This window comes from Canis aureus, chromosome 14 (genome assembly GCF_053574225.1).
Source record: "Canis aureus isolate CA01 chromosome 14, VMU_Caureus_v.1.0, whole genome shotgun sequence".
NCBI lineage: Eukaryota > Metazoa > Chordata > Mammalia > Carnivora > Canidae > Canis > Canis aureus.
Genome location: NC_135624.1, coordinates 4,332,934 through 4,354,300, shown reverse-complemented (window position 1 = coordinate 4,354,300; position 21,367 = coordinate 4,332,934). Strand labels below are relative to the sequence as shown.

General features: G+C 34.8%; 1 protein-coding gene across 16 annotated transcripts in view; it reads right to left on the bottom strand.

Moving 5' to 3' along the window:
- Positions 1–21,367, bottom strand: part of VPS13B (vacuolar protein sorting 13 homolog B) — a 718,401-nt gene that overhangs the window by 501,113 nt on the left and 195,921 nt on the right. For all 16 annotated transcript variants that reach the window (XR_013351405.1, XR_013351406.1, XM_077846720.1 and 13 more), the window contains 2 exons: positions 6,481–6,615; positions 5,556–5,729 (listed from right to left, as the gene is read on the bottom strand). Coding sequence is in view for 14 of the 16 variants with exons in the window: in XM_077846720.1 (XP_077702846.1) it covers positions 5,556–5,729; positions 6,481–6,615 (309 nt within the window). In the remaining 2 variants the exon portion in view is untranslated. The remainder of the gene's footprint in view (positions 1–5,555; positions 5,730–6,480; positions 6,616–21,367) is intronic.

Below are 21,367 nucleotides of genomic sequence, written 5' to 3'. Positions count from 1 at the left end.
GAACGTATCCCCTACAGATAAGGAGGGAGTACCATGGTTGAGGAGAGACATGAAGATGGTTCAGCAAGGAGAACCAAGAAACTACACCGTTCTGGTGTCAAGAATTGTGAGCCTAAGATTTTACCCTACCAAAGCTATGAATGATATAGAAGACAGGAGATTCCTGAGTCAAAGACAAAGGACTTTATTACTCATGGGATAGGAAATGCACAACTATCAACATATTTGCATCAGTTCCCCTTGCCCCCAAGTTTCACAGAGGTGATGACAAAGATGTATCCAGATGGATGTCTGCACATGCAGAGCGATGCAGGATAAGAGAAGAATCTTGAGTTGAAGAATCAAATATTTTATAACGGGCAGTTAACAATACCATCCACTGGCTCTTCAAGGATACTAAATCTATCTTTCAAGGCTCTTGACCATACAAAAATCCCTGAATAGTCCAGAACAAAGGGCAATCAGTGCCACCATTTATAAGGTATGCAAAAACTCAGACCTACAAAAGAGACTCTTCTTTTCACACCTGGTGGCCAAGAAAGACTAAGATTCCAACAGAAAAGATATGATCATAGGGTAAATTCCAAAGACTAAAGACGATGAATAATGAGAGAGGAAAATAAAGAAAAATAAGATAGTAAGTTTTGTCAGGTATATTTAGGGCTCATATGTTATTTCATGTCATTTATAAAACTACAACCAGACCAAGAAATGGAAGTTACAGTTCAATAAAGGATCTAATAGTAATGAGAGCTGTCTAACAAAGAAAGATACTGTTAGATATTCTCTCCAGTGACAGATATGTATATTCAAAGAAGAAAGAGAGAGAAATATAAGGACAGAAAGGGGAAGGCTATTAACATTTATTAACAACTTACTATTTATCAAATATGTTCATACCCTTGACCATCTGCCATAAATGTCTATTTCTTCATTCATTCAACAAATGATTTCTCAAAACATTCCCTATATGTTAGACAATGTTAAGTCCTGGAGATAAAGTAAGTAACCAGTAACTAACTCTGCCCTCACACAACTCACTGTCAAGCAAGAAGGACACACGGCATTCAAATCACCCAACTATGTAAATGCACACTGTCATTAAGTACTATCAAAGAAAAGTACAGTGAACCATAAAAATGAATGTAACAAAGCTACTTAATCAAATTGGGTGATGGGGAGTAGGGGAAAGGGGTATCAAGGCTTCCCTGAAGAGGTAGTAGTTGAGCTATGATCTTAAGACTGAGCTGGAATTAAACAGATATAAAGTGAAAAGGTAAGGGTAATTGTGAGAATCCCACACAGGAAAAATAGTATGTGCAAGAGCATAATCACCAGTGAGAAACTGAAAGAAGGCCAAGAGATCTAGAGAAGGAGAAGAGAGAAGGAGACACGTTTTAAAAAGTCCTAACGTAAAAAATAAATAAATAAATAAAAAGTCCTAACGTTGGCTTAGAAACTAAAATGGGAGACCTCTAAATTCCTTTGATTCTAGGTTTACACAGTACTTTGTAATCATTTTATATTCTTTTTTTTTAAAGATTTATTTATTTATTTATGATAGAGAGAGAAACAGAGAGAGAGAGGCAGAGACACAGGAGGAGGGAGAAACAGGCTCCAAGCCGGGAGCCCGACGTGGGACTCGATCCCAGGACTTCAGGATCGCGCCCTGGGCCAAAGCCAGGCGCTAATCCGCTGAGGCACCCAGGGATCCCCATCATTTTATATTCTTAAATATCAGACACCTCAAAATTTATCTAGACATTAATACCAAGATTAACAAGGATTCAGAACTTTTTAACAAGCAGAATCTGCCTATAAACTATAGGTAAAATATAGCATATGAAGAAGAACCAACCTATAATTAAAAAGGAAAAAATAGTAAGAACCCATCTTAAAATATTTTACATACAATAATTATAGTCACCAAGCACGTCTACCACTGAAGGAGCCAAAGAAGCATCTTATTTCTCTATTTGATTCCTAATATCTGTATGAATGTAAAAAAATAGAAGCATCATGGGGTGCCTGGATGGCTCAGTCTGTTACATAACCAACTCTTATTTTCAGCTCAGGTCATGGTCTCAGGTCACGGGATCATGCCCCATGTGGGGCCCTGTGCTCCATAGTGAGTCTGCTTGAAATTCTCTGTCTCCTTTTGCCCCTCTGCCCCACCCCCAACGCTCACAAGCACTGTCTAAAATAAATAAATCTTTTAAAAAAAGAAAAGAAATAGAAGCATCATTAATTGGTTCCTGAACATGTATTTGTGAAACAGACAGCAAAGACTACTTATGCTTCTCTTTAATTGTTCAGCTAGAAGGATTTAACTACCCAGAATCTTTTTTTTTTTTTTTTTAAAGAAACATTTGGAAAGACTTCTGGTTCTGTGTCATTTCCGTTAGGTGCTCCAATCTCAAAAACCAAATAAAAGTAAATGTAATCATTACTTACTTATTCATTCCTTAAATATTTGTTGATAGCCAAGTGTATATAGGATACTGTTCTAGACACTAGGAATAGAGTAGTAATCAAAACAGACAAAAATTCCTGCTTAAATGAAGATTAAATTCTAAAAGCAGGACAAAAAAATCAACAAGATAAATCAGCAACAGATACATTACAGTAAAACTGTAATAAGTACTAAGAGTAGAAAAATAAGAAGTATGTGTCAATGTGTGTGTGCATGTGTGTACATGCACTTGTTTTTAAGGGAGAAAATAATTTTTGTATGCAATTGCCATGAAAGTCCTTGCTGAAAAGGTGATATTTCAGTAAAATCTTAAAGGATTGTTAATAAATTATTTTTTCACTTAAACTTTATTTACTTATTATTTGTCTACTCCTGAGTTACACACACACAAACAAACATACACATCTCCAATTTAAATCTTGTTACAAGAACATAAGGATTAATCAATATTATTTCAAAACTAGTTTTATCATAAATACCTAAACCATGAATGTGAGTGGCAGTTCTAAGGTGGATAGAAAATTTAAATTTAAAAATGCCCTAAATTAAGTATATGAATGTAGTTTAAGTAAAAACAACCTTTCATTTTAGGATTAAAACATACCCAAAGGAATAATTTCAAAGCATCAAATACATAACCACATTAAAATTTTACACACAAATCCAAAAATATATCACTAAATGTAACAGTAATGTTGAAGATTAGGGAAATTTTCTTATTGCAAGAAAAATGTAAAACTTTACCCTTTTTTACATAATAGTTTACTTTTAGGCATATTTAAAAGGTTAGAAATGCAAATACATTTTTGTGACCCTAGAAATGCATTTAAATCACAAAAATAATATAAAATATTGTTATGAGAAAGATCAGATTATAAGCTTGACTCATTAACTCTGTGTATATGGCAAAACAAAAAATGAGGAGGCCCTGTCCAACTTTAATATGCGGTTGTAGATTCAAATAAGCTTAGTCTCTTCTTAGGTATCAAAATACTAAATGGATGGTTGGGTCATTTTAATAATATTTTAATAACATTTTAATGACGTGATGACTTGAAAACAAAACCTATCAAAAGATACTATATGGATGGGTGCCTGGGTGGCTTAATCCATTAAGCATCAGACTCTTGAATTCAGCTCAGGTCATGATCTCAGGGTTATTAGATCAAGCCCTGTACTGGGCTTTGCCCTCACTGAGGGGTTTACTTGAAACTCTCTCTCTCCCTCTCTTTTTCTCCTCTCCCTCCACCATGCTCACTCTCTCAAATTCTTAAAAAAAAAAAAAAAAAAAAAAAAAACAAGCTACTAAATGGATAATTATATATATATATAGAAGTTTACTAAACAACCTAATTATGGAATGGGATTAAATAGGCATTTTAAACAGCATGATGATGCTTATCCACCCCAATCCCTTATCCCTAAAAACATAAGTAAATGACATAGACTAAATCTGGCTCACTCTTTTGTTTCTGTAAATAAAGTTTTATTGAAATACAATCTTATCCATTTGTTCGCATTTTATCTACAGCTATTTCTTTGCTATAATAGCAGAACTTGATAGCTAACACAGAGAAAACATGGTCCACAAAGCCTAAAATATTAGTTATATGGCTCTCTATTAAAATGTTTACCAGTCCCTGCCTTAAAAGGTAAGTAAAATCCTCTAATCATATGCACGGTCTTAGTTTGGGTTTGGCCTCATCTTCACATTTTTACTTTGGGCTCTATACCAATTCTCACCAGGCTGAAACTTCTTTTCAAGAAGTATTGTCTTTATTAGAAGCATGCTAACAGAGGATCCTCAAGTTCACATTTCAAATACTAATTTCTAGTTTTTAATGTGCATGTATTTACAGGCTGCAAATGCTACTGTAACAAAAATTAATCTTTCAAATATTTTTTCATGTCCTTGTACACTGCTTCAAATATTCACTTCCATATACTATCTGGTCAATTATTACAAACCTTTTTATGGTTTCCTCCTTTGAAATTAGTGCAGTGATGCTTAGCATTTTAAGTCACAATACTTGTTAAATATTAGAGAGCTCTACTCTTAGGCAGCTATTTGAAACCAACTCTTCACTAGCCATTTAATTCTTTATATTTTTTTTTTATTTTATTTATTTATTTATTAGAAACAGAGAGAGAGAGAGAGGCAGAGACACAGGCAGAGGGAGAAGCAGACTCCATGCAGGGAGCCTGACGTGGGACTCGATCCCGGGCCTCCAGGATCACACCCTGGGCCGAAGGTGGCACTAAACTGCTAGGCCATCGGGGCCATCCCTTTAATTCTTTAAAAGAAATTGGTACCCTTACTCTTTTAAAAAATATGTATATAGCAATCTTATTTCTAGACTCTTTGACCACTTTGCCTTTACTAACCACTACTGACTAACTGAACTCATGGCTGATAATAGTCTCTACTTACCATATATATATGTATATATATGTATATATATGATGTGTGTGTATATATATTTTTTAATCTCAGTCTTTGTGGATCCTTCTGTTATCTCCTCTATCAACACAAGAGGTGTACCTTTGCTATTATGGTGTTGAATAAAATGAAAAAGATTCTAGGCAAAATGCTACTAGAAAAATAACTCTAAGAAAGAGGATCTTGACCTCAGAGATTTTTTTTTTTTCTTGGTTCCATTATCAACATTTCTTCCTTTCTGCAAAATTGCAGAAGGCTCAAATACCTGATTTTCATTTGGCAAATGATGGGTCACAAAGTGCCACTATCCCAAGGAAAAGTAGTTTCTCTTTCCAATGTTTTCAATTTCTTTTACTCTTTTCTACCTATTACATGATATGGTAGGTTTTAAAACTCAGTTGGATTTAGTAGATATGAATCTAAGATTGTTATACCAAAAACTGAACTCTCATATAAAATCATTATTGTTTATAAACTTATCATTTATCAAAAATGATACAAAAACACTACACTTGAAGTTTCATAGAGCACAACTGTAGGGAGTATCCCAATGGACACAAATTGGTTTTTTAAAAATCCTTTTAAAAGCCTTACTGGAAAAGAAAATGCAAAATAAGTGAATAATGATAAATTTGTCCTCACCAGAATTATGGCAGTAGTCCATATACTGTGGAACTTGGACTGTGAAGGCTGTCAAATCTGGAGCTAAGAGGGATTCTGGCTTTCTACTCTCATTGAGCCACTTGCTACTATGAAGGTCTTTAGTGTCAGAAGGACCCTGAAGCAATGGAATCAACTTCTCTTTTCCACTGTCACCTGAAGAGAAACATTAATGAAACAATTCTTATAAAAAAAAATATAGGAGTAGCTTGAGGATGCTTGCTCTTAAAATATATTATCATAATATAACACTTCAGTTATATTTGGTCATTGTAGCTGTACATTTATATTCTAAAAAGTATGAGTGATAAACTTAAAAGCACTTTTGATTCTTAACAAAGTAAGTTTTAATATTTAGCTAATGAATATACAACATGTTCAATGAGATTATAAAAGGAAACAACTTGAACATACTATATTCTAAATATTCAACAAAATCTGTACCTCCTTAAACTTACCAAGAAATTTGGGTTGTACTGAAAAAACTTAAATCACAAGTGTTTATGGAAAATGGTATGAAGTAAAGAATTGGCAGGAAAGTGAAGTCAAATACAAAAATTAAAAAACAGTTGTTATCTGTTTATTATATTAACAACATTTTAATTTTTAAGTGTCATATATATCTATACTTCCTATTCCCTCCAAAAGTATAAGAGTAAATTTTTAATTTTTCTCCCTCATAACCACTCTAATAACCATGCATTTTTTCCTTAAGTAAAAATTAATTTATTAAAGTAAAGAAGTATCATTTTGGCACAATTAAAAAATTTTAAAGTAAAAAAAAAATTAAAACCTCTGATTCATAGGAACAATGAGCAAATTCTTGTTTCAGTAACGCTCCTTGTAAAATGCAAGGCCAATTCTCCTATACAGGCAATAAACTTTTACACGGTCCAGCTGCACATACCTGGGGCTTTGGCACAAATTTTTATTGATCCCACGGTCCCAGAGGCACATTTGACCAATGATGTGCTGCAGTACTTCAATTCAACATTCTGGATTGAGCCCTCAAGAGTTGGCAGGGGATTCTTAGATTTCACACCTAATAAAAGAAAACTGCAAATGTACTAGCCGATTGAATTTAAATAATTTTTATACTCCTTCACCAAGGCATTTAAACTTAATTATACTTTAATTATCTGCCTCAGATGTTCTTACAGTATTTATGTTAGGTTTCATAGTTTAGCATTTAGGAGGTGAAAGGATGCAATTTTAAAATAAATAGTCTGTATTCTCATAACTATACTTACGTAGTCAGCTTTTGATTAGTCAAGCTCAAGAAATACTAATAAATGTTTTAAAACAAGTATTTGTTTAAAAAAACAAGAAAACTTTAAAAAATCATATTTAGTTTTAAAATACAGAGTAAGATATTTATTTTTGAAACTAATTTATAAATTGAGGTTCATTTAGACAGAGACATTTAATTTAAATAGGAAACTTTCTGCATAAACAGAACCACAAAATATCTTCTGTCAGGAAGAATAAGGAAAGATAAACAAGACAGCTTGGAACAGCTCCTAAGTTAAAATATAATAGCTGATAAGCAAAATTAAACTACCATGTGCAGATTTAAAAAATCAATGGTATTCTATATCAATTAACAAAAAAGTGGATATTAACATCTGTACTATATGCTACTCGCTGAAAGACACTGAAGCACAGATTATTATAATAATTACCATAAAATAAATGATAGGGAAAACTTAATTCAAAAGGAAGAAACTCATCTTGGCCCTTAACAGTAGGTGAGAATTCAACAGGCAGAGGAACCTTGAGAACTGACAATATTATAAACCACTTAATTATAATGATGAGGAACTCTAATCAACTAACATTTCCTCAGGACTTATTCTGTGTTATACATGTTATCTCCTTCAATCCTCTTAACAAGCCTATAATAAAAATGTTCATCATCCTCATTTTCAGATTAAGATACATTGGACTCCAGGACTTTAGTTAAATTTTGCTCCACGTCCTACAGGAGTAAAAGACCTAGGGAGTTTAATACAATTTGATCCCATCAGAGAAGACATACCATTCATTTTCCCTATATTCACTAACATCGACCAATATAATTTCCCTTCTTTTCCACATTCCACATTTTGGTCAAATATATACTATCCCTCACATTTGAAACTCTAAGTAGAACATGTATAAGTAATTAAGAAAACCATAAACTTTCTATGACAGACACATTAAACCTCACTTTGCAACCTTTCATTTCAACTTTAGTATGTTCAAGAAGCCCCATAATCTTCCAAGTGTCTTTCTCAGATATGGCCCAGGAATCTGCAGTTTAACCAACACACTACGTGATTTGCAAATGATTATAAAGCATCATCTTAAGAAACACCCTCTCATATACTAGCAATCATTTTGGAAGGGCCTGTTTATTTACTAATTTCCATATGGTCGTTACATAAAAGTATACTGATTGGTTGCTATTTTCCAATATTCACCACCTCTGTTGTTTCCATTTAAAATGGTACCTATTATCCCCAGAACAGAAGTCTGAAATGTTGTGTATTTATATAGTTTTCTATGGTGGTATTAGATTTTAATCAGATCCTCAAAATCCAGGACTCAAAAATCTAAAGTAGTATCTCTGAAAATTAAATGATGACAATATTTATATAAATATGTATTTATAGAAACATAGTCATAGTAGTAACAGTTTTAACAGTAGTACTAGTTATCATAGCACCTAATATGCATTGAGCACTTACTGCCAGTCCCTAGTGCTAGTTTGTTATTTTATTTATTTATCTCCAAAACAAAACAAACCCCCCCAAGGTGACCATTACCATTCCATTTTACATAGGGGAAAACCAAGACTTAGAGAAATAGGTTTTTGCCAAGTGTCCAAGCAGAAAGTGGTAAGACCTGATCACATTTCTCCTTATAGGAAAGGAAGCTGAGGTACCCTACATATTTAATATTTACTGCAGTTATGGGAAATTATAATCATTGGATGATTTACATTGCTTTAATCATGTTAGATGATGAGAGGGTTATAAAATGGAATGACACTTTCGTCCCTAACCCTCAAGCCACCACAAGAGACTTCCGTTCTCTACCAATTTTCAAAACATATATAAAACCACCATATATATAGTGGTCAGCAGTCAAGAGCTACTCAAAGATTCTTTCAAGGGTTGCTGATGGTGTTCAGAATGGAAAGAGTTGTATTAGTTTCTGATAGGTGTAAAAGAAAAAGAATATGAATAGGCCAAAATGGCTTTGTTTTTAAATTATTTTATAATGCTGCTTCTTGTACAGTTTATAACATTTAGGACTCTATCTTGAATCACAAATGGTAGGTCTTTTTTTTTTTTATCTTTATTTATGTAAGTAATCCCTTCATCCTACATGGGGCTCAAACTCACCCTAGATCAAGAGTTTCATGCTCTTCTGGCTAAGTGAGCAAAGTGCCATGACAAATGACAAGTCTTTGTTAATACTTAACACATACTATATGTAATACTATTATCAGAAGAAGTTGCCTAGAACTTCTTCTGGTAAGAATCTCATATACATATAAAGCATCTTGTTTTAGACTACAAACTTAGTTTACATTTTTATGAATATATTTCTCAAATATTTTAAAACGTCTTTTAGTAACTAAAGCATCATTATGCATAATTTCTCAATATAGGCTCTTTTTTTTTTAATTTTTATTTATTTATGATAGTCACACAGAGAAAGAGAGAGAGAGAGAGACAGAGGCAGAGACATAGGCAGAGGGAGAAGCAGGCTCCATGCACCGGGAGCCCGACGTGGGTTTCGATCCTGGGTCTCCAGGATCATGCCCCGGGCCAAAGGCAGGTGCTAAACTGCTGCGCCACCCAGGGATCCCTAAAGGCTCTTTTATAAAGAAATTTGTTTTAAAGGCTATAAGGTGAGATTTTAAAAAAATAAATTATAGATCACTCTTGATGGACTTCAACAATGGAGAAACACTGCTAGTAAAAAAGATATATATATATATTGTCAATTAAAACTACAGACTTTGGGTGATTATGCTATGTGAGTGTTACAGTTCATCCACTGTAACAAAAGTACCACTCTGGTGGGAGATGCCGATATTGGTGGAGGCTGTGCATGTGTGCATCAGGGCATATATGGGAAACTAACCTCCCCTCATTTTGACTGTGAAACTGAAAGTGTTCTTTAAAAAGGGGTGAGGGATCTTTTTTTTAAGTTTATTTATTTATTTACATAATCTCTACACCCAATGTGGAGCATGAACTCATGACCCTGAGATCAAGAGTCGCATGCTCTACAGACTGAGCAAGCCAGGCCTCCCTTAAAAAGAATGCCTTAATAAAAAATAAACTTGTGTTCCCCTTCTACTCCACCTTCAAACCAAAATCTGCATAATGCCCAGACATCAGCACTAGGAAAGTAAAAAGGAGTACAGTGTTGGCATTAAGCAATTCAGAGCACCATCCATACTGTGTCCTATTGAATGAGGCTTCCTGAAAGTGGAAAAGGAAACCTCCTGCAACATGATGAAACTAAAAGAGCAAAAGCTCTTAACTCAAAAAGCATGACTTTGGGTAGAGGCAGCATTAACTATGTAGCTGAGTGATTAGGTAGCTTAAGGCATTATTATTATTGTTACGTTACTGTTCAAGATACTTAAATCAGAAAACAGCTCAATTTTACACAGAACTTAATCTGGAGAAGAGGCACAATATTTGGTAAGATGCAGTCAGCTGACATGAGTTAACAGGACAGTCACAAAGATAATGACAGTATCTAACATTTGAAATACTCCCTTTCCAGGCACTCTCACAGACATTTACTCAAATGCTGCAGTGACAGCCCACTAGAAGACAAGAGAGAATTTCTGAGACACTGCAACTGAAATTTAATTTCAATAAAAAAAACCTGAAAATAATACTAAAGTTTTGTAATAGAATTTAATATGAAATACTTCACTATTATTTCTTTGTAGTACTTTTCTGGAAAATATCAACTTCTATCACATATTCCTAGTCCTGTGGTATACCATTAACTCCAATTCTTTTCCACCAATTTTCTTGCCTGTCACAATTCTTCTATCCCCTTGAGACCTTAACCCTCAGTTGTCAACTCTCCAGTGTTCAAAAATCACCTTATGATCACTCTTGTAATTATTAAAAGATAAACTGATAAGAATTGCCTACATATCTGCGTGTATATCTAAGTAAAAGATTAAGGAGTCAAACTCCATGTAAATTTACCTATGTGCCCTCTCTTCACTACCACTAAAAGACTATCAAAAAAATTTTAGGGCCTTAAACCCAAGAAATGAAAATGAAAAGATAATAGCTGAATAAGCAATTCTCAAGGAGGCAGAAGCTATCATCAAAAGTTTTAAAGAGGAATATTTGATAAACAGGTAGCAATGAGATGACTTGGTTCAATTTCCCACAGGCACTCTTCTCTATTCTACTAGAAACAAGTTGACTTTCAGTAAGCCTTGAAAAATTAAAAATTACAGAAGCCAGGAAGTTCAGAGTGCAGGAATGCAGATGAGGCTAAAAAATGAGAGACTAAAAGTCTATCTAATAACCACAGATCCCTTCCCTTAATCCATACAGTCATGCAAATCCCCCACACTCATCCAGGCAAAAGATTAAGGGTACACTCTGGAGAAGTTAAACCAAAAGGATTTTGAACTATGGGATAAAACCAAAGAAAAGGGTACATGCTAAAAACAGGAGATTGTCTAAAAATCTATATGGGGTTTATGTGCTGGATGAAGAGATCTTCTTTTATTTACTAAGAACTCTGAATGATAGGCTTATAACCTTCAGAAAGGAAATAGAAGGATTTCTCTCAGTAGAAACTGGCCAGTCCAAGAAGAAGGAATCAGAGATACTGATAAATGACTATCCTCCAACAAAAAGTAAGTAATGTCCAATTCCCTACAATGACACCAGCAATTCAACAAGCTCCAACTTTAAACACAGATTTAGTATTTTATTCTAAATATGAAGGATCATCAGATATCATATGACAATCACTTCAAGATATAGAGAATTAAAAACCCAGAAAAGAAATGAGGTAACCAAATAATATCAAAAAAAAAATCTTAGTAATAATTACAATTACTATCCTAGGAGACAGTACAGAAGATACTATAACATAAACTAGATGTTTAGTTAAAATTTTCAAAGAACGGGCACCTAGGTGGCTCAGTCAGTTGAGCTTCTGCCTTCACCTCAGGTCATGATCTCATGGGTTCTGGGATCAAGCTTTGCATTCTGTTCCCTGTTCAGCAGGGGAGTCTGCTTCTTCCACTCCCTCAGCCCCTCTCTCCTATTCATGCTCTCTCTCACTCAGTCTCTCACTCTCAAATAAGTAAAATCATAAAAAAAAATTTTTTCAAAGAAAATAATAGTCCTTAGAAATTAAAAACATGATGTTAATTCTCTTCAAATAGGAAAATAAGAAAATAGAGTTGAGGAAATTTACCATATATTAAAACATAAAATCCTAAGAGATTAAAAATGTAAGAGTAATTACAATAAAATCAAAGGATCAGTATAAACAACCAAATATCTAAAACCCAAAGTTCCAAAAAGACTATTAACAAAATGGAGAAAATAATTAAAGAGATAATTCAAGATTTTCCCAAACTGTGGAACAAAAGTTTCTAATTAAAAAGGTACACCATAAATCCACCACAACAAATGAAAAAACATATACATAGCAGAAGCCCAACATCTGAAAGAGAAGCTCCTATGAGATAAATAAACAAACATGCATAAAAACAGAAAGACATAACATGGAAATATACAACATACAATTAGAAGGGCGTCAAACTTCTCAACAGCAACACTAAAAACAAGGAAACAATAAGACAATGTTTTTAAAATTCTGTAGAAAAATTATTCCCAACCTACAAATCTATAATAGCCAAACTATCAATCACATATGAAGGTAGAAGAAAGATTCATCAGACATGCCAGATCTGAGCAGCCCGGGTGGCTCAGCGGTTTAGCACCTGCCTTCACCCCAGGGTGTGATCCTGGAGACTCTGTATCTAGTCCCACGTCAGGCTCCCTGCATGGAGCCTGCTTCTCCCTCTGCCTGTGTCTCTGCCTCTCTCTCTCTGTCTTTCATGAATAAATAAATTTAAAAAAAAAAAAGATATGCCAGATCTGAGAAAAAATTTACTTCTCCTGGAAAGATAACCACAAAATTGTGCTCCACCAAAAATAGGGAGTAAATCAAGAAAGAACCACATATGTGATCTAAGAAACACGTGATCCAACATAACAGGAAAGAGAATTCCGAGAATAATGATAAAATAAAACTTCAAGATAGCTCTTTGGTAGGATTAGAAACAAATAGAAATTGAAAGAGGAAAAAAGTGCATTAAAAGAATAATGACTACAAATTTAAACTATCTCATGTACTGGAACTACTGAGAGAAGACATGTTTCTTTTTTTTTTTTTTTTGAAGATTTTATTTATTCATGAGAGACACAGAGAGAGAGGGAGGGACAGACAGAGGGAGAAGCAAGCTCCATGCAGGGAGCCCGACGTGGGACTCGATACTGGGGCTCCCGGATCACACCCTGGGCTGAAGGCAGACAGACGCTCAACCGCTGAGCCACCCAGGCGTTCCGAGAAGACATGTTACTATGAAAGTTCTGGGCAATTAATAATAAGTACATAGAACACTACTCAAATTTTAATAGGGCAGTTATTAACTCCTAGAATAAAAGTTGCACAGGGAAAAATTATTTAATTTTTAGTATAATTCAGTATACTATAATTCATCCATATATGGTCATAATATATTATTACTAAATATAAATTTAAGCAAAACTTGTGATATAATTAGATAATTTCAGAGAAAAAAAGACTAAGGATGGAGACAGTCAATGAGTGTCAGCCCTAAAAGCTTAAACCTCTTTGGAAGGCACAATAAGGCTACCCACCTCCCCCTACCAAAAATGTCCACATCCTAATCTAAGACTTGTGAGTATATTACCTTACATGGCAATGGAGAATTAAGGTTGCAGATGAAGTTAAGCTTGCTAATCAGCTGATCTGAAATAGGGAAATTACTCTGCATTATCCTGGTGGACCCAATATAATCACCAAGGTTCTTAAAAATGAAAGGAGGGGGCAGAAGAGAAGAGTCAGAGAAAGACACATAATGACACAAACACTACCACAGTGATGTTGCTAGCTTTGAAGATGGGGGATAAAGGTCACAGGCCAATGAATGCACATGGCATTTAAAGGTGGAAAAAGCAAAGAAACAGATTCTGAGAAGCTTCCAAAAGGAAGCTGATACCCTGATTTTAGTATGAGATTCATTTCAGACTCTAAGGTACAGAACTGTAAGAAGATAAATTCATGTTGTTTTATGGCAAGAAGTTTGTGGTAGTAGAATGTATGTAGATACTATCTAAACATGAAAGATGAGAAAATTGTTACAAGCACTTTATTTAAAAATGTAGAGGTAAATATCTAAGAATTAGCTGAAAATGATTGCCTCTAAAAAAGAAGTGAAGATGAAAGGGGCCCAGAGGACTGTGCTTTTTGTTACAAGTCTTATAAATTCTAAATTAATAAAATAAAATAAAATAAAATGTCACTCAGGACACTCAAGCAGTCAAGATTCATGCTAGATACACAAAAATAATAAAATAACAGGATAATAAGCCAATAATAAAAGTTTCTGAAGAAGGGAAAAATTATTTGAAGATACAGACTGACAGGATAGCCATTTTAGCAGAACTATTAAAAAACCTGACACAAAACAAAGTAGGAAAGACCTTCCAAATAGTTGATATTAAAAGTTAAGTATTTATCCTTTTAAGGCAGGAATAAAGGGATAAAGTGAAATTAGAGAAAGACTCATTACCTGAGAAGAAAGTAATAGTCTGAACAGGAGTAGCTGGGGAGGCAAGAATCTTGCTCTTGAGAGACAACCAGCTTTCTGGGTACACTTGAGAGACTCGTCTCCCTTGGATAAAATAAGCAAATGGGAGGCAGTAACCTTTAAAAGATAGTGGTCATTTTTTTTTATTATTATTGATCATTTTGTTATTTTTAACATGGAAAAGCAAATGAAGTGACGCTCTAGGACTGAGTTAAGCCAGAATATCTTCTCCATACTAAAAGAATGATGAAAAGAAATGCCTTAATTTAAAACAACACACTCTATCAAGTTTATAATTCTTAATATAGGAATAAATCCTTATAAATCATAAGGAAACATGAAAAATTTTATATATCATAAGTTTATGATATGTAAACTATATCATAAGGAGTTATTCCTTATATTAAGAATTAAATTAAATTAATAAAATTTAAATTAAAATTTGCTGCTAACTCTAAAACTCTGAATCAGAGTCTCCCTCCTACATATCTTTGTCATACTAAATGCATACTTTCTTGGAAAACTAATCTGCATTATTTAGAATTAACCTGCTTCTCAAGTTTACATATTTAACATATAAAATAATTACATGATTGCCCTACTGTGTTATGACTACAGGTGTGGGAATTTGGACATTTCTGAGTGTAAGGAAGTAGAAAAAGAAATCTTTTCAATTGGAAGGGGGCGCAGAGCCTGGTTAAAGTAGTGAAGAACTTACAACTTCTGGATATAGTCTGACAAGAAGATTCACTAATTCATTTTGGTTAGAAAGGGGAGGATCACTAGATTGTATGAGCCTACTCAAAGAGAATTTCATAGCTGAGTACAATGCCTCAAGTATAATAGGTATTCAAAAACAAGTAATTTGCTTTATCCCTGACATCTTCATTACCAAGTATGGGAAACTAAAAAATTAACATTAATGTTGGCAGAGCATGCCATTAATTTCTTCTCCTTTTGAGTTGCTTTTAAATATTTATATTTGTCTTTAGCAGAGTAGGGTTTCACAACAATGTATCCACCTAAAGGTTTATTTTGCTTGTTTGGGATTTATGATTCTTAAATCTGAAGATTCACATCTTTTACCAATTTTGTGGAGTAAAAAAAAAGTCTCTAAATATCGCCTCTCTCCTAGTTTCTCCTCCCGGGAATCTTACTACATATATAGAATTATCTCATCCTACTGTCCAGATTTATTTACCTACTGTATCTCACATTTTCATCTCAATTTTCAGGGATACATTCTGGATAATTTCTTTATTTCCACTTCAAGTTCACTAATACTGTCTTTGGCTGTATCTATTTAATCCATTCAGTGGCTTTCGACCTACAAAGACTATATATATTTTTAAATTATCTAGCTTTTATTTTTTTAAGATTTTATTTATTCATGAGAGAGAGAGAGAGAGAGGCAGAGACACAGGCAGAAAGAGAAGCAGGCTTCATGCAGGGGGCCTGACGTGGGTCTCGATCCCAGAACTCCAGGATCACGCCCTGAGCCAAAGGCAGGCACTAAACCACTGAGCCACTCAGGGATCCCTACCTAGCTTTTATTGACTATATCTGTGCCTCTTTCATATTTTCAATTCCATCTTTTGCTACTTTAATACTTTTAAACATAGCCATTTTATACTATTTCCAATAATTACTTTATCTGAAATTCTAGGAATCTAAGTTGGTCATTGAAGGTCTCTGCAAACTCTGCTCTTGGTGGATTATTTTCAAGTTCTTTGATAATTCCGGATTCTGAGTTTACGTTTCACAGGCTTTCTTCTTCAAATACATTGCCATAGTTGAAGATATATGCCACAACAAATGTCTGTGTTTACTACTAGATACCCAGAGATTAAACACCACAACCAGGATCATATTTTAAGTTAACTTATTGTCTTGATGGTTCGTAGACCACACTAGAAACTAAAATCTGGGTGATGACAGAACTGTGGTCACAAATTCTCAAGGAAAACAGCCTCTCCAAAGAAGAAGTTAAACTCTCCCTCTTCGTAGATGACATGATACTATACATAGAAAACCCAAAAGACTCCACCCCAAGATTGCTAGAATTCATACAGCAATTTGGCAGTGTGGCAGTATACAAAATCAATGCCCAGAAGTCAGTGGCATTTCTATACACTAACAATGAGACTGAAGAAAGAGAAATTAAGGAGTCAATCCCATTTACAATTGCACCCAAAAGCATAAGATACCTAGGAATAAACCTAACCAAAGAGGTAAAGGATCTATACCCTCAAAACTATAGAACACTTCTGAAAGAAATTGAGGAAGACACAAAGAGATGGAAAAATACTCCAAGCTCATGGATTGGACGAATTAATATTGTGAAAATGTCAATGCTACCCAGGGCAATTTACACGTTTAATGCAATCCCTATCAAAATACCATGGACTTTCTTCAGAGAGTTGAAACAAATCATCTTAAGATTTGTGTGGAATCAGAAAGACCCTGAATAGCCAGGGGAATATTAAAAAAGAAAACCATAGTGGGGGCATCACAATGCCAGATTTCTGGTTGTACTACAAAGCTGTGGTCATCAAGACAGTGTGGTACTGGCACAAAAACAGACACATAGATCAATGGAATAGAATAGAGAACCCAGAAGTGGACCCTCAACTTTATGGTCAACTAATATTCAACAAAGCAGGAAAGACTATCCACTGGAAAAAAGACAGTCTCTTCAATAAATGGTGCTGGGAAAATTGGACAGCCACATGCAGAAGAATGAAACTGGACTATTCTCTTACACCAGACACAAAGATAAACTCAAAATGGAGGAAAGATCTAAATGTGAGACAAGATTCCATCAAAATCCTAGAGGAGAACACAGGCAACACCCTTTTGGAACTCAGCCACAGTAACTTCTTGCAAGATACATCCACGAAGGCAAGAGAAACAAAAGCAAAAATGAACTATTGGGACTTCATCAAGATAAGCAGCTTCTGCACAGCAAAAGAAACAGTCAACAAAACTAAAAGACAACCTACAGAATGGGAGAAGATATTTGCAAATGACCTATCAGATAAAGGACTAGTATCCAAGATCTATAAAGAACTTATTAAACTCAACACCAAAGAAACAAACAATCCAATCATGAAATGGGCAAAAGACATGAACAGAAATCTCACAGAGGAAGACATAGACATGGCCAACAAGCACATGAGAAAATGCTCCTCATCACTTGCCATCAGGGAAATACAAATCAAAACCACAATGAGATACCACCTCACACCAGTGAGAATGGGGAAAATTAACAAGGCAGGAAACAACAATGTTGGAGAGGATGTGGAGAAAGGGGAACCGTCTTGCACTGTTGGTGGGAATGCGAACTGGTGCAGCCACTCTGGAAAACTATGTGGAGGTTCCTCAAAGAGTTAAAAATAGACCTGCCCTACGACCAAGCAATTGCACTGATGGGGATTTACCCCAAAGATACAGATGCAGTGAAACGCCGGGACACCTGCACCCCGATGTTTCTAGCAGCAATGTCCACAATAGCCAAACTGTGGAAGGAGCCTCGGTGTCCATCAAAAGATGAATGGATAAAGATGATGTGGCATATGTATACAATGGAATATTATTCAGCCATTAGAAACGACAAATACCCACCATTTGCTTCGACGTGGTTGGAACTGGAGGGTATTATGCTGAGTGAAATAAGTCAACCGGAGAAGGACAAACAGTATATGGTCTCATTCATTTGGGGAATATAAAAAATAGTGAAAGGGAATAAAGGGGAAAGGAGAAAAAATGAGTGGGAAATATCAGAAAGGGAGACAGAACATGAGAGACTCCTAACTCTGGGAAATGAACAAGGGGTGGTGGAAAGGGAGGTTGGCAGGGGGTGGAGGTGACTGGGTGATGAGCACTGAGGGGGGCACTTGATGGGATGAGCACTGGGTGTTATGCTATATGTTAGCAAATTGAACTCCAATTAAAAAAATATGTAAAAAAAATTTAAAAAATAAATAAATTAGGAAGTGGGGCGGGGGGGGAGAAAAACAGCCTCTCCCTTCTCCATCAAGGCCAAAACTAAGAAGTCTTTGTTAAATCAAGAGTTGGGCATATTTTTGAAACACTCCACCTTTCTACTCAGAAGTTATAAGCTTAGGGAAATGGACATTACTTCCAAATTCCTCTCTTCTTGTCTCACCCCCTCTGGTGATTAAAAACCAAGCCCACTGATAACAGCTTGCCATAGCCCACTTGGACAAAGCCTACCTCCAAATCTAGTTTGCAGTTTCCTCCTTTGGGGGGGGGCGGGGGTACAACAGGCTCAGTAATTCACTTAGAATTTTAAGTATAATATATTATCCAATATATTATATATTAATCCATCTTTGCTGAGGAAAGGTTTTCAAGTTAATAATATGCCATGCTGGAAAGTACAGAAGTAATGTCATGATATCCTCTATGTGGCTTATAAATGAATTTTCTCCACAAGATTTCATCCATGATAAATGAGGAAGCAATAAATATTTTTTTAGGCTGAACAATACGGGGTATGCAGAAATACTAAACACATTATGAACCCTAAAATCAACTGAACTATATTGTTTCAGTATCCTTACCTATAAAGTGGGTACAAAGCTACCTTACAGAATAATTATGAGCACTGATGTGATAAATGGACAGTGCTCAACAAAGCACTTGGCATGTAAACCTTCAATAAATGTCAGGTAACATATTTTCAGAATTGTTACAAACAATAGGGAAGTTCAGTTTACACATATTAGGGAAAAACAAGGGAGTTTAGTAAAAGATACACTAACCACTAGACCTTTATTGTAGTATAACTTCTGCCATGAAATAGCTGTGTAATTTTGGATTTAAAACCTCTGTGGCTCAGTTTCTTCAATGGAAAAAAGTGAGTGATTAGATTTGATTCTATGATTTTTTTTTTTTTTTAGCTCTAAAAGCCAATGATTAGTTATAGTAGCAGAAGATTAACTATTACATAATGGGATATATAAAAGTGTTCTTTGAAGATAGCATAGTTTCATATATTTTTTTAAAAAGTAAAGAAAACTTAAACTAATTGAAGCAGTTACCATGTTTTTAATACCAGGTAAAGAAAGATAATTATTTCTTTGTGATACAAATAACAAAGTGATACAATATTAGACTGGTTTTTCTACATATAAAAGTTCTTGGCTGAAATAATAAATAATGCCCAATTACTACCTATGATCACTTACTATTATTCATATACATGAACTTTAAAAAATAACACTTCGGGTAGAATATGAAAATAAAATGCTTAGAAAACAAAGTGCCTGCTTCTAAGATTAGGTAATTTTATGACACATATGGTAAGGAGCTATAAGAAATTAAATTCTCAGTAATAACCACTGGTGGAAATATCCAAAGCAAGACTACTATGCAAAAGCCATATTATATTAAATTCCGTATTTTGACAGTCAATGTGGGAAGAGGGAGAAGAAGCCATCACTCTTAGTCACTAAGTTAAGAAAAAAACAAAGCAACTATGCAGGCATTAAACAAAAATGCAATGAGATCATTTAAAACTACCACACAGGAAGCCCAGAGTCTTTTTTTTTTTTTTTTAAGAAGATGTATTTATTTATTCATGAGACACACAGAGAGAACCAGAGACACACAGGCAGAGGGAGAAGCAGGCTCCTCGCAGGGAGCCCAATGCTGGATCCTGGATCCCAGGATCACGCCCTGAGCCAAAGGCAGACACTTAACACCACTGAGCCACCCAGGCGTCCCACCTGAGTCTATTTTAAATCACTTTATTATAAACACAAGAGGGAAACTGTGGCAAAGATTTTTTTAAAAAAATTTTAACCTGCAAATATGTTAAAAGACTAGCTGGCAAAGTAAAAATGGTCATAGTCTTAGAACAAAACTATCTTTTAAATTAAGGAAATACCATGTGTGCGTGCATGCACATATTTGTGTTTCACTGTGTATGTTTAAAGGAAAATAGTAAAGGGTACACCAGAATAAAATTAAATACAACATTCATTCACTCTATGAAGGACAAGGTCATTCTTCTTCCCTTAATTCATATTCTGCCATGAGGCACTCTCAATTATACCACAAGGTAAAATTGCCAAGCTACTTACCTCACCATTATGAAACTGATCCTGACAAACTATTCTTTTACCATAAGAACTATGACTTCATGCAACCAAGATTCAGTCTTGCTACTTCAATCACTCATCTCCAATCCACAATAAAATCAAAGGTCCTCTGTATATAACCCCGACTGTCTCACTGTGGAAAGCGATCATCCTGGCTTAAGAATGCAAGTTTTGTCTGCTCCTAAGCATGATCACCTACTTATGGTCCCTCATGCACCTACTAATTTTGACTCATGTGCCTCATTCACTCACTTAATTAAGTTGTTACTATATACTACTATATTCCAAGCACAGTCTGGAGTAACAGGGGTAGACGAGACCATTTTACAAACTTCTCTCATGGGGATCCCTGGGTGGCTCAGTGGTTTAGCACCTGCCTTAGGCTCAGGGCGTAATACTGTGGTCCTGGGATCGAGTCCCGCATTAGGCTCCCCATGTGGGGCCTGCTTCTCCCTCTGCCTGTGTCTCTGTTTCTCTCTCTCTCTCAATCATATATAAATAAAATCTTTAAAAAAAATCTTCTTTCATAAATTCCAAAATCATTAAGCCAATAGCTACACAAATATGTACCTACTTAATATTGTGCAAAATGCCAAAAATGGGAAGTTTCAGTACTATGAAAACATAAGAAAGGAAGGAATTGAATCAATCTAAGCAGTCTTAAGAAAATACTACCTATGCTATGACAAAGTAGCCATCCAAAAGGAGAAACTGGGAATAATGTTTCACACTTCTGGAATACTGTCTCTGCCTAGACATGATGTCATAAT